Below are 13,376 nucleotides of genomic sequence, written 5' to 3' on the forward strand. Positions count from 1 at the left end.
TTTTTTTTTTGAGACCGTCAGCGTAGGGCGTCTGTTCGAGTCCCATAATCCTCGTTATGCGGTATTTTTGTGGCATTCCAGTTTTGTTCACATATGTTCTGAACTTTCAACTTGATAATTTATCATTCACTTGACAGAAATATTTAGTTCTGTGTAAAGGCCCACGTGTATGAAAGTGAGGCCCTGTTGACTAGCCAGCTATAGACACCCCCCCCCCCCCTCACTTTTTTAATCATGCAATTATACGTGGCGTACGTGTCAACGTTTTAGCTCAAAATATCCGAACAAAGGCATAGTTAATACAAAAAGACTTTAAATACTGCTTTACAAACTTGAGGGTTGGTAGAATAACATAATTTGTGTTAGCATATATTCTCGGGATATGAAGTCTGAAGCTGAAATGTTTATTTAGTGGCTAGCCAGTAAACTGCACATTTTATGACAAAACATCCAAAATAGGCAACAATCTGGACGGTTGACAGGTATGGTATGTGGTTAGACACTTTAACAAAAACTGGTTCGTGCAATTGTTTAAGATACATATAGATCGGCACTCCTGTTTAATCGTTTGAGTTACATAATAAAAACATGGCGGCCAGCGCGCTTCTAATATGCAGTTAGAGTGACGCAGCTTTTCACAAAGTATAGCAATCGGTGTATACATAGATAACAAAGCAGAATTATGTTTGCAGGTGTGCAACCTAATTAATAACGCTTGCCGTAAGCTTCCAACAGAGAATAAAAATTATTCAACTCGGTTCAAAATAGTTGTGTTTGGCTTGAAGTAAGAAATTCAGCAATGTGTCATCCTTGACTACGTTTATACTTTAAGTTGTCAGGTGTAACTCCTGTGTTTTGAACTGTTGCAGGCTGAAAGGCTGCTGTTAGCGAGTGTACCAACGTGAGTTTAAATTCTAGAAAGTTTATGTATAGATTAAAAGGACAGCGCACCATTGTATTCGATCAATAGCGCCTCACATGGCAGTACTAAAAATCGACAACACAGTTGCGTGAGCTGAGTTATAAGCTACAAGGCTTAAACAGGGACTTCACAGTACAGCTAGTCACAAGCATTGCGCCGCCTCCTTTTCTGTACTTTAATAAAACCGATGAAAAGCGCGGGGTTGGTTGTTTTTGGTTAATTATTAAAAAGCATGCAGTGGGAGGCTTTGAAACATTGTCCAGCCTATGAAAAAGCAAGCGGAAGCTTACGCTTTGAGTGGCATGAAAGTTCACTAATAAAAAATAAACAAAAAAAATCCATTTGCCAATCATTGTGCTGTATGTGCATGAAAACCCTCCCAGTGTAGCCTGTATTTATTACAGTGTCCCGCTGAAAATCTTTCCATTTTCGTTGCCCAATTGCAGCTGTTTGGTGTTCGTGAGCTAGTATTTTTCTTTTATTAAGTCGTATTATTTTATTCGTGAGTTTAAAATGGCAGATACTGCAGTAGATAAAACCACCACCGTTACAGCTAAGGTAAGAAAATATGTTAATTACTGTTTTGTGTTGTAGGGTTTCTTTGTTTAGGTAGTTTTGGGGTGGAGGGTGTCCGAATTAAAATATCAAAACGGTTATATTCGCTTTATGTTCTCGATTACTTCAATGTCGACTTGCAATAACCAGGGATACGTTGTTTTAGTTTTCTGAACAGCTTTCTGTGGCGCAGCTTGTTTATTTTAAGTCGAACTATTTCGAAATTTAACGTTTTGGTCCCTTTGCACATAGTTAAGCAGCGGTGGTTTCCGACGTGTATTAAGGTAGTTATTGGTAATTTGTACGCATCGTTTTGTAGCTCGCGTGTTGAAGGTCAACCTGTTCAGGTTTACCAGAATTTCGGCGGGACCAGAGCGAATGTCGCGCGCTACATTCTAGTGTCTTTGTCTTAACTGCGTTTTTTTTTAGAAGTGTTATGAACGTTTTGGCCGTTAGGTGTCAGTCTTGACCACCAGTTAAGCCCGTTGAAGAATGGGCTTTTAAAGCAGAACGACGGGAGTTTTCTTTTGTGCAGGGTTGCATTTTTGATGACTGAAATACAAAGTATTGGACACTTTGGCTTAAGGGAAGACTAAGCAAGAGTTATAATTACCTTATGTTTAACGGGTGATATTTAGGTTAAAATAAAATATGTTCGGGTTGCACACATCCCGGTAAAGTAGGTTCCTAGCGAAAGATAATCTCGCTGAACAAATCTTGTCACTAAAGCGTTTGGGAAATAAATGCCTGTACAATAAAGACCCATTACTATAGTCTTGGGCAATTCTTTGAATGTGGGGTAGACATTCAAGTGAGCTTGATCAAAGTAACGCCTGGGACCTTCGAGAAACGATATTCGCTGACTAAATCGTTGTATTGTCGACAGGGTAGCAGTTGATGCATCATTTAGAGTAGGGACGTGTTTTCTTTGAAGCTGTTTGGCCCAGAAGTACTAGCGAAGGGCTTGTTTGGCCGCGGTTTTGTATATATCTCGAGTAATTGGGTAATGTCCGCAGTCTCCGAATGTTCCTCGTGTAATGTGTATCGTAGCCTCACCCCCCCTCCCATTTGTCTTCCCCATTTATAAATAAAGTAGTAAATGGACGCATTTGACGTTGTCTATTATTTGTTCTAGTAGCGGTCCAGAGTACAGATGTCATATTTTACAATAGCGGGAAGCTGTGTGGGATGATTGTAAAAATTGTTACATTAAGGTTACTGAATTTTTAGCCGTCATAAAACCTGCGATGTCGGCTGTACAGGTATTCTGTACTGCTTCAAAAGGTATTGTATACCCTGTCCTGGATCTGAATTAATTTGCCATACGCTGGGTCCGCGCATCTATTATGGGATCCCAGTTTTGGCAGCTTTTTTCTCATTCCGCGTGTGGTCTCCCAAGAGTTGGATGTGACCTTGGAGAGAGAAACTGATTGCGTTTTATTATAAATATGACCGCATTAAGACAGCAAACATTTTGGCAATAACTCCACTGAAATGCTTGGCGATGCCTAAGCTCACCAACGTACACGTTCGTGACTTTCATTTTTCATATGTATTTTATGCATTTGAGGAATCCCAAGGCTTTCGTTCTGTCCGTTTGTGTACTAAAACCTTGGTTGAATTTCGAAGACTGTCACTTGTATCTTCCAAGTTTCACCATGTTCTGAAAAGCACCTTCACAAATACCTGGAAGAATGAGGGGGGGGATGCTGAGATGGAAGTACCCAAGTTACTGGTATTGCATAGGTGCGCTTTCTGTTCCCGCCTTCTAATGCATGATTTGTGGAAGGGAGATGAGCTGCATTTCGCGTTTTTAGAACAGTACCTTTCCAGATGCGCAATCAAGTACCGCCAACCAGCATCCAGTGAGTGTTCGAAGATGGTGAAGTCTTGACCGGCCTTACGAATTTTCATCATGTGGCATTGGCATACAACATCACGGCCATTGGGCGTGTCTTTCACAATCCACTCCCACTCTGTTCAGACCGACCCGGGGAGGTACTGTTCTACAACGTCTTGCACATAATTGCTCAGTTGTGCTAAGATAGACGGCTCGGGCTTGAAAGAATTTAGGGCTTTTTGATACGTTCGATGTAGGGTATAGAAGATCACGCACTAATTCTGGGATACTTCCATCAAGGGGGGTAGGCAGGTCACGTTGAAAGCTGATCAAAGGTGGAGTTGTGCATTGTCACACATCTAATGAATATACCCCAAAACGATAAGCGCATTCTCGGCAGTTTTGGTAGTGATTCATATAATAATAATATAATATATTGAAGAGATTATCCTAATAACGTGCAGCCATGCAGTGGCATGCCTACCAGACCCGTAGACCCAACAAACATTCGGGCATACCTTAAATCCAGGATTGCTACTCGTTTTATAGTAGCGCTGTCATAAATTAATAGCCGATACAGGGTGCGCTGTTGATAAAATCGCATGTTGATAGGAAAGTACTCAAGTCAAACTGCTGATGCGAGCTATTCTAAACCTGTATCGATTTTCTTGGTATTCCTAGTGAGAATAACGGATTTGGATTTCCTGTGTCCCGTGAGACAGTAGTCAAGTCCAGTTGCATTTTGTTTAACTTACCGCTCTTACTGTATCAAACCCATTTAAATCCAATTTTTTAAATTTTTATTCTCGGTTCCGTAGCTCTCAACTGTCCAGATTTTTATGTAGTTCTCGTTTACTATCTAATTAAATCAGGCGAATTCTCAAGGATTTAAGTGAGTTGTAGACTTGGGGCAAACGCATGTTTACGCAAAAACATGCCGGATTTTTGGGCCTTTTGTTTCCCTTTTATCTTAAGCTTTGTCCAGTTTTTTTGTTTTGGGGGGGGCTTCTAGATTAGAGGTAAGCAAGCATGTAAAATGCGTCTGTAGGCTTTTTCTATATTGGCCTTTCCTTATAAAACTTCATTGAGTCAGTGAAGTGCTGCTCCAGAATTCGGAACCAGGGAGTTATAATGTAGGTAAGTAAGCACAGACAAGTAACATGTTTGTACAAAGCACATCAGTAGCAGCATCTATGCTAACAATGACTACGTCATCCTACATAAAATTACAGCTCTTGTGCTGTATATAGTGTGTTGCTGTTTTGTTGGTGTCTGTTAAGAATAAGGAGGGCATTATTCCAGATACTGCATTTCAGTGATGCAACTTTTTTGAAAGGTCTTTCCAAAGATTTGAGCCTGGAGTATTGCTTCCCCGACCTTTGTTGGAAATAGGCTCTGTCCCAGCTGGACTTTCCCAGTAAACAAATGTTCGGTAAAACATTTTCAGTAGCGGCATCTATGCTAGCTGACTACACCCTACATAGATATTACAGCTCTTGTGCTGTATATAGTGTGTTGCTGTTTTGTTTGTGTCTATTAAGAATAAGGAGGGCATTATTCCAGATGCTGCATTTCAGTGATGCATCTTTTTTGAAAGGTCTTTCCAAAGATTTGAGCCTGGAGCATTTCTTCCCCGACCTTTGCTGGAAATAGGCTCTGTGTCCCAACTGGACTTTTCCAGTAAACAAATGTTCAGTAAAACAAGGTTTAGTGTCTTGGTGAGGCTTAAGTGTGACGATGCATCATTTTTTCTTGGAATCTGGTGTGGCATTTTGAGCCCTGACCTTGCATCCCATTTGTTCGTGTTGTCAAAATGTTGACGGTGGCCAGTCTGAAAGTATTTTTTCCGACATGTGCACTAGTAAACTCCATCCCACATGAGAATCCAGCACGTATATAACCGTACTCTGTTTTGACAGTGATGTAAGCCTTGTTTAAAAACAAATTCAGAGCACCTTTAGGTTTAAGGGAGGGCAAAGTCCTTTGTAAATAATACAATTTTTAGTATTGCGTTTGAGTAATTCCAAAGTTAAGGCCATGCTTAAATTTCCCAATGTAGGAAAATGGGGGGGGGGGCATTTTGCCATGGGGCTGTGTACATTTCATAACCAAGTAAAATGTTGGTCATGAGTATGTGATAAGGGTCTCTTGATCTGCACTTTTAAACATTCCTGTAGTTCAGAGAAGTAACCAATAGTCTCTCACTTGAATGAGCTGTGATGCCTTAATTTATTATTAGTAGTCCTTGAAGCATTGTGCAGCTTGTGATGGATATGAAGTGCCTTCCGTGGGGGTTGTTAATGCATTCCATGTTATTGGGAGAAAATGTAGAAGGACTCGAGTCTCGTAGAGGATAAACGAATTTCATTCTTGCTAGATAGGGTTACTGGAAGAAAGGGCCTGTGCTGCAGTAACCATTAGGAATCCAACAGCCAGTTTAGTTCTGTTACCCAGTGTCTTTGGTTCCTAGCTTTGTTCAGTAGAATGTCTGGCATTTAGAACACAAGATCAAGGCGGTGAGCTGTTGACGAGCTACTTGCTATAGAGGTCTTTGGCCTTCAGTTGCATATTCTGTGACCTTGAGAGGTCGCATGAATCTGATAGTGCACTATGGTATTTAAGCTCATTAATGGTCTCCTGGATTGCATACTTGATAAGAGTTTGCATCAACAAAGTAGTGTGTGCCATAGTGGATATTTTGTGTTTTGCTCTGTTTATTTCCGGTGGATCAAGTATGTTAGAATTTTACTACCCTTCTTAAGGTGCAAGGTACTTTTCAGACCAGGTGGGTAAGAGGTAAGTGCATACCTATCTGAGGGGAAGGTTTTGCATGTGGCACCCTGTTTGCCTTCAGTACTGTTTGGAATAATGCTCGAATACTGACCCTAGATTGGAAGTTAGTGGTAAAAAGCTCCATATGGGAGAGGGCATTTTTTCTTGTACTGAAGCAGTCATGGATGATGGCAGCAACGTACGGAAAGCAGCATATGGGGGAGGATAGTGTTTTAGCATGGTTCTGGGGTGTTGCAAAAAATGTGGGGGCTATATTTTATTAGCCAAGCTGGCTAGTTCTGGTGCTTTTTTGTGGTGCTGTTAGTTACTGAAGTGGGCACCAACTCTTGGGACTGTTCAGTGACTGGTGTCACTGCTGCAGATGTATTTCATTTTCCTTGTATAGATTACTTGTACCCTAAAGTAGAGAAATGAGTGTCCCATTTTGAGACCAGATCAGTAGTGGGTAGTCTGGAAAAGCCAAATGATTTTTGGAGTGAAATCTGGGAAATTACATTTATAGTAGCAAAACAAAACCGTTAAGGGTGTTTGAAAATCCCTGTGGTTTGTAGAAGCATTATTTGGTATGCTAATGCATTTTTTTGGGTGGTAGGATCTTAAAGAGAAGAAAGAGGTTGTAGAGGAAACCGAGAAGGCAGAAAATGGAACTGGAGATGCACCTGCAAATGGGACAGTAAGTTTTTCTTTTGCTGCTCTTCAGTCTGTTTGTTCCCACCAGTTTTGGTTTTTCTTCCTGGCAATTGGCTTTAATTTAAAGTTGGTTGTACTTTTTTGTTTCTCAGGAAGAAAATGGTACTCTACACTCTGAGGAAGCTCCAGAAAGTGGTAATGAGACTGGTAAGTTGGCATTCGGATACAAGGTGAAGGCCATTTGTTAAGCTTGCGTGTGTAGACTCCCCCCCCCAATACGTATACTTTCCCTTTTGAGTCCATCTTATTTCCTCATCATTGAGTTTATTGTGGTCTGAATGGGGGGCCTCGTCACATACGTGGGTATTGTATCCCCAAACAAATGCTTTTGGAGAAACTGGTACATCTGCGTAAGTGAGACCACATTTCTGCCTTCTAAAAGATGTCTTTGACTGTCGAATGTTTTTGTTGTTGGCATTCTCATCAGTTTTTTTATCATTTCAACAGCTGATGGAGTTGATGGAGATGGTGGTGAAGAGGAAGAGGAGGAGGAAGAATCCAGTGAGCAGTCTGGAAAAAGACCTGCAGAGGACGAGGTAATTCTTGTGTTAAAAGTAAACACAATTCGTGTCTTTATCCAAAAGGTATATCTGGTCACTTTAGAGATCACTGCATTGTGCAGCAGTGCTGTAAGAAGGTGGTCATTTCAAAAAAAAAAAACTATAGCCCCAAGTATTCATTCCCAACCAGTTTCCATTTCATATTCCAGACTGTTGTGTAATAAGTTGACGCATACTTTCGCTTTATTTCTTTGGGGGGTGGTGATAGTTCGTTAAAACACATGATTTAGTTTTTATTTTACTGGATGGTTTTTGTTTGTTTGTAGGAGGAAGGTGAAACAAAAAAGCAGAAGACAGAAAATGGAGACTCCTCAAAAGATGAAGCACAAGCCTAAAGCTTTTCCTCTTGACATTTTTATAGTTTCTACACATTGGTCAACTTCGTTGTAGAGGGTGTGCTTTTATTTGTACATTTTTTTAATAGGTTCAAATACTGTATGCTTGCGCACTGGAGTCTTGTAAAACTATGTTAACGGGGTCTCTTTTGTAAAGATGTTATTTATTGGTCTGTTTTTAAGACTACTTGTTTTGTCTTGGTTGACGGCCACAGTAAAACAGTTCACTTTTTTTTTTTTTTTAAGTTTTTAGAAAAAAATCACTTAGTGTTATGTACGCCATAGAAGCACAGGCTTTACAATTTATCAGGCCATGCAGTCTTTGATGGAGTTAAAGCTGCCCTGTTTGTAAAATATTGGTGTGTAGAGTAGAACAATTCTTATGCAATGAAGGCCAAAGACGCGGGTTGTAACCAACCAGGTTGAACTTGGTTTCTGTTCTGTATAGATCTTTGGACTAATTGTGTTAAGTAAATATATATATTATAATAGTTCGTGGTTTACAAGAAAATTCCTAAATGTCAAGATTTGACTTGTAAATTTCTCTTGGCTCCTTTATCTACCCTGTAAATTTCTATTTCCTTTATTTACCCATTGTGTCAGTCATTTAAACCTTTTATCTATTCTAGTCTACAAAGCATTTTGAGGATTAATAGTTTTTCATGTTTCCATGTTGGATTAGTTAAGTTTGTTTACCTCACCGCCACTTGACCACTACTTTGTATATTCTGGTTTTAAATAAATCTGTTTTTTATATAAACACATTTGTGCAATTGTTTTACTATTTTCCTCCTCCCCTAACAAAAATGTATTTTATTTAAAATATAAATGGGAATTATGTTATGGCTTCTCAAGTCATGAGACTTTCTCAAGGTTTTTATTTCTCAAGGTTTTTATTTCAAGTTGAGATGCTATGAATTGTGTGTGGCTGCTTGGCTTGAATTTTCTCTGATGGAGAGGCTGGCATTTCTAGTAGTACAGAGTTGTGTGGGTTTTCAAATTTAGTGTTGGGGGACCATTTTATTAGCTTAGTGTACCAGGTAAGAAATGCTAATGTGCTGGAAGCTCAATTTTAGATGTTAAGCTTTGCAGTGTTTGCTTTTATTCACCCACTTGCCTGCTGCTGATAAGTCTGTGTACTTGATTTGTATTGGCTTTGCCAGCCTCTCAATCCATCAGTGTGCCACATTTGTGTGAATGGCTGATACTAAGTAACTTCAGTTGAGCTTTTTTTATGTTGCACAGTTGTAGGTTTAAATTGCTTATAATGTGTAAATATGATGGGTGACTAACTCAGGCAAATAAGTTGTAAAATTTTGAAACTTCAGAAGAATTGAGCGACTGGGTTTGTATTAACTGTTGCAGAGGAAGAGTTTCTTGGTGAAGCAACAGTGTAGTGTTAGCTTTTGAAGGCTGGTGGGTAAGGGCTTTTAAAACCAAATGCTCTGGCCCCCAATTTTAACATAGATCTTGGCTGGTACACCAGTTTAAAGTTAACTTTTTGGTGGAGAGATGTTTTCAGAAAAAAATTGGATTTTTGGCTTAACTGATGACCCATTAGAGAATTGACTGTGTTTTGACAAATTTTAAGCTTGGAAAAAGCTTGTGGTTAACATTAAGCAGAAGCATGAAAAATAATGTTTTTTTTGTACTTGAGTTGCAGTTTGACTTCACCTGATCTAGTCGGTAAGCAAAAGAATGCTTCATTTAAAGGAAACGTTCAATTTTTCATTGGATGCATGTATCGGAATAGATAATATGGGTGGGTTGGTGGTGGATTGTAGTCATTGTTATGTTTGGAAAACATTGCTCAGTTGTTCTCTCTTTCTTTGCCATTTTAGATCGTCTGACTACTGGACACACAAATTATGGTGTTGGGAAGGTTTGAAAGCCAGGTAACTGAATCGTGTACTAGGTTTGTATTTTTTTTGTGTGCGTGTTGCTTGATCACCCTTTTCCCTCCACACTAAGTAGATAAGTGGTTACTGCTTAATAACATAGAAGGCAGCAGTGGTGGTTAAACTAGTTATAATTCTAACCACTAAAAGGAGGCTTTTCAATATTCTGCACTTTAAATGGGTAACTCCAATTATTTACAATTTTGCTAACAGTAAATGTCACCATTTTTAACTTTAATGTGCCTTTTCAACAGTTGTCTTGAGTTATGTTTGGATCTGAATTTCTTGAAAAGTGGAAGATTGTTCTCGTTTTCTTAATTTTAAATGTTCAAAATTTGCTGCCTTGCACTTTAAAAGTAGTTTGAGCAGTTGATTTGCTGGAAGACCAGAAGAGAAGATGTGGTTTATAATTGCACTCATGAATTGCTGAAGACTGGAAGACTGCTACTTGCATGAATGAATTTCAAATCGTCATTGTTAAATGTCTGTAAATTATTAGTTGAACTGTTACTACTTTGTTGTGTTTTTTCTGTACTGTACAATTTTTGTACTTGTTTGCTTGATGTATGGATTAAAATATTTTTTCAAAATTTTTTGTAAGGCTCCTTTTTACAGCTCTGGTAGAGAATGAAATTCTATGTCTTCACTTTTTTTTTTTTTTTTTCATTTTAAAAAGGCAGTTTACTACCTCATTGGCTTTTAACATTCCTACACGTATTCCCCATTTCTGAATGTCTTTATTTGATGTCATGGCACCTTGTATGTAGTATTTACTGTACTTTGAGAAAAGCCATAATACTTGGGAGATCGAAATTGTTAAAAGGAAACCACTTTCTCTCTCCTTAAGAGAAGCACCTCTTGCCATAAAACAAAACAAAATGGTAGCTTATTGAAGACAAAATGTGCTCCATACCTAGTGGAACACTGCATAAACCAGTCTCTAGGACCCAGAGGTGGTTTTTCTGTTGCTAGGACAGTGGAATGGGGATCTTTGACCAGTGTGCATCTATTTGGTTTCCCCTGGACAGTTGAGCACCCACACACGTGGGGTATGCTTGGTCTGTTTGCATTTTGTAATCACAGTAAGGGTGGCCCAGTTCAGTTTTACTTTTGCAGACTGGGCTGTTAATGTCTCCCCGGCATATTGATTTCATTTTTTGACTGGTCAACTGGTCAGAGCCCTTTTTTACTGGAGGCCCAGGGAGAGAACAGTTTGGAAGCATAGTAGCTAAAAGATTACAATGTGCAGTACAATGAGATTTGAGTGTGGAATGCATTTACAGTAATGGAGGCAAGGAGAGTTGTTCATTGTTATTAGTAACAGATTGTTGTCAACATGCAGAATACTCAGGATAATACAATGTTCTTAGTGTCACTTGCTTGAAGGATAGTGGTTAGACCAGCCTAATTAGTAAAATTATGTGGGAGTGGAGTTGGCAAGCTTTAAGAATTCATGTGGTATGTTGGGATCATAGTAATAGTGGAAGTCCTTGTATGAATAGTGTTAACTTGTGGAGAGTCAGGAAATTGTCATACTTGACAGGAGGTAGTTCAGAGAAAGATGGCCTGAAGTAAAAGGGCAGGATATGTCAGGTGGAGGGGGTGGAGTTGGCATGGTGTAGAGAGGAGCATGAGGTGACCACAGGAACGTGCCAGTTGTTGAAAATTGCTAATCCCAAGTAAGATATATTGGATGTTCTTTTTGCAGTGTGCTATTTTCTGGAATTTGCATTGCTTTTATTTAAAAGGTACTGTTTGTGCTTGTGTCCCACATAGTAATGCACTATTTTTGATGCCTGTCCAATTTGACAGGTCTGCAGTGAGTATGCATCAGACTTAAGCTCTGAGAACTTTTTTTATATTGGTGGTGATGAATTACATGAGGGGGATTGATTGACAGTATGACAGATTCTGAACAGGAACTACTAATGATAGGGGGACAGTGCAAGACTGAGGCCATCCAGGGTGAAACTGGGTAAGAGAATGTCATGGCAGCAAATGGGGAAGGGAAAATGGTGGAACCGTTTTAATGGTTTTGTCTGGTAGAGGTGTTTGATAAAAGAAATGTGCAGAGGTCTAACCTATTTTAAGGGATGCAGCCAACTGGAAATGACAGAAGGATGCTATTATGGCTGAAAAGTCTTCACTCCTCTTCCATTTGTAGTATCAACTGTTGTCATGTTTCATTGCAAATATTCCTTCCTGAAGTTGGTCTTCACACAAGCCAAGCCCCCCATGTCTTTAAACATTTTCGTATTGCCTTTTTCCAGTCTGTTCCATATGTCCAGGTATGTGGGTGTCTGAACCACTGTAATCCCTTCTTTAACCATGTCTGATTTTCCCCATTTGTTTCCGTTTGCATTCTGTTCTTGCCCGAGTGCATTTGTAATATCTCTAGTTTGCATACAGCAGTGATCCCAAACAACCTATCTTGTTTGCCCGTCAAATGGATAACTGGTATGGGCTGCTTTGCTCAGGCTTGCCCTAGCTGAGTTTTTGTAACTTCTGTTAACATAAAGGTAATTTATCTGAAACGTTTTGAGTAAATCTGGCTAGACTGGTTTTCTAACATTTCAGCCATGACTGTGTGTCCTGGATGGCTGCAGATTGCATTGTTCACTGGCAGCTTCTTTCTTTGAGTTTGGAGGATGCTGAAAGACTGGAGGGTTGAAGGGAGGTTCAGGGCAAAGGGGGACTGGAAGAAACTATGCATTCTGGGAAGAGTTGTAGCATTTTAAGATGGTCAGAAGTCGAGTTTATGGAGGGGAAATTTGACTAAAGCAATTCTGACTAGAGTATTTATTTAGAATACTAGTAAACAGTAGTAAAAGTATAAAAGGAGACCTGTAAGGGGCTTATAAAATCACAGGAATCACTGTCCTGTCTGTATTGTGGTGTTGGGCCCTCCCCCCTCCTAACACATGCATTAAATTTGCAGTTGAGGTATAAGCAGACCTAGATTAATAGAAAAGTCGCGCTATTAATATTCCTTATTTATTTTTTCTTTAAATTTGTTTAAGGGAAGGCAAGAACTGAGCACTTTTTAAACATTGTTGTGCTTGTATGGTTTCCCAGTTTCTATTTGTATAGAATTGGCTCCTTCCAGTTTCTAAAGATATCTTTTCCATTTTTTTATGTACAGTGTTCAGTATCTAGTAGTTTTAAATTTTGATTTCCATTTTCTAGTAATCTTGTTTGGTACTGAACAGATTGTCTAGGCAATTCAGATCCTCTGTCCCAACCAAAAGAATAGTTTTCTTAAGTGTTTGCTTAATTTATAAACCTGCCAGCCCCATTCTCCAAACATTTTCTAAGTTATCTCTTTCCCATCTACCTGAGGAATAGTTTTTTTAATTCTACCTGGGGGTAGCAATATATTTCCTAATTATCTCTCTGTAAACAGCCTTTGTTGTCTATCTACCAACAGCAGTTTTTTTGTTCTCTATATTTCCTTGTCTGTACTCTTGGTAGGGGAAGATGGTTTCTTGTTTGCAGACCAAATGTTTGCTTACCCTACTCCATTACCCTTTCCTCTCTAAATGTATTGGTTCCTTTGCCAGTTTCTCCAGTAAATTCCAGCAATTTTCTGTGCACCTACTTTTACGGTCATCCCATTGGACAGCCTAAGTTTCACATGCTTTTCTGTGAATATACCACATGGTTAAGGTAAGAAAATGCAAATATATACTAGCAATGTCAGGGTAAACATTTCTTCCAAATCACAGCTCACAAGGAGGGCTAATTTTCTTTTTTTGTTGTGGGTTTTTTTTTTTTTTTTTAAAT

The 13,376-nt window shown here is 39.2% G+C and overlaps 1 protein-coding gene across 2 annotated transcripts; it reads left to right on the top strand.

Annotated features, from left to right (window-relative positions):
- Nucleotides 1-1,324: 1,324 nt before the first annotated feature.
- On the top strand, nt 1,325-10,183 carry LOC122794564 (prothymosin alpha-like). 2 transcript variants are annotated; one of them, XM_044063062.1, is made up of 5 exons: nt 1,325-1,480; nt 6,703-6,783; nt 6,893-6,947; nt 7,248-7,336; nt 9,537-10,183. In XM_044063062.1, exons 1-5 carry the CDS (start codon nt 1,436-1,438, stop codon nt 9,543-9,545), a joined length of 279 nt encoding a protein of 92 aa, XP_043918997.1. In that variant the 5' UTR covers nt 1,325-1,435; the 3' UTR covers nt 9,546-10,183. The 2 variants fall into 2 exon arrangements, with proteins under 2 accessions (XP_043918997.1, XP_043918996.1); XM_044063061.1 differs by lacking the exon at nt 9,537-10,183 and adding an exon at nt 7,627-8,455.
- Nucleotides 10,184-13,376: the final 3,193 nt, after the last annotated feature.

Source organism: Protopterus annectens, chromosome 2.part1 (assembly GCF_019279795.1).
Source record: "Protopterus annectens isolate FY-2018-M chromosome 2.part1, PAN1.0, whole genome shotgun sequence".
Lineage (NCBI taxonomy): Eukaryota > Metazoa > Chordata > Ceratodontiformes > Protopteridae > Protopterus > Protopterus annectens.

What these genes read in the sequence shown, in the direction of transcription:
- LOC122794564 (XM_044063061.1), top strand. Translation starts at nt 1,436, where the DNA reads ATGGCAGATACTGCAGTAGATAAAACCACCACCGTTACAGCTAAG. An exon ending in AGAAAGTGGTAATGAGACTG is followed by an intron (nt 6,948 to 7,247) that starts GTAAGTTGGCAT and finishes TCATTTCAACAG; the next exon opens with CTGATGGAGTTGATGGAGAT. An exon ending in AAAGACCTGCAGAGGACGAG is followed by an intron (nt 7,337 to 7,626) that starts GTAATTCTTGTG and finishes GTTTGTTTGTAG; the next exon opens with GAGGAAGGTGAAACAAAAAA.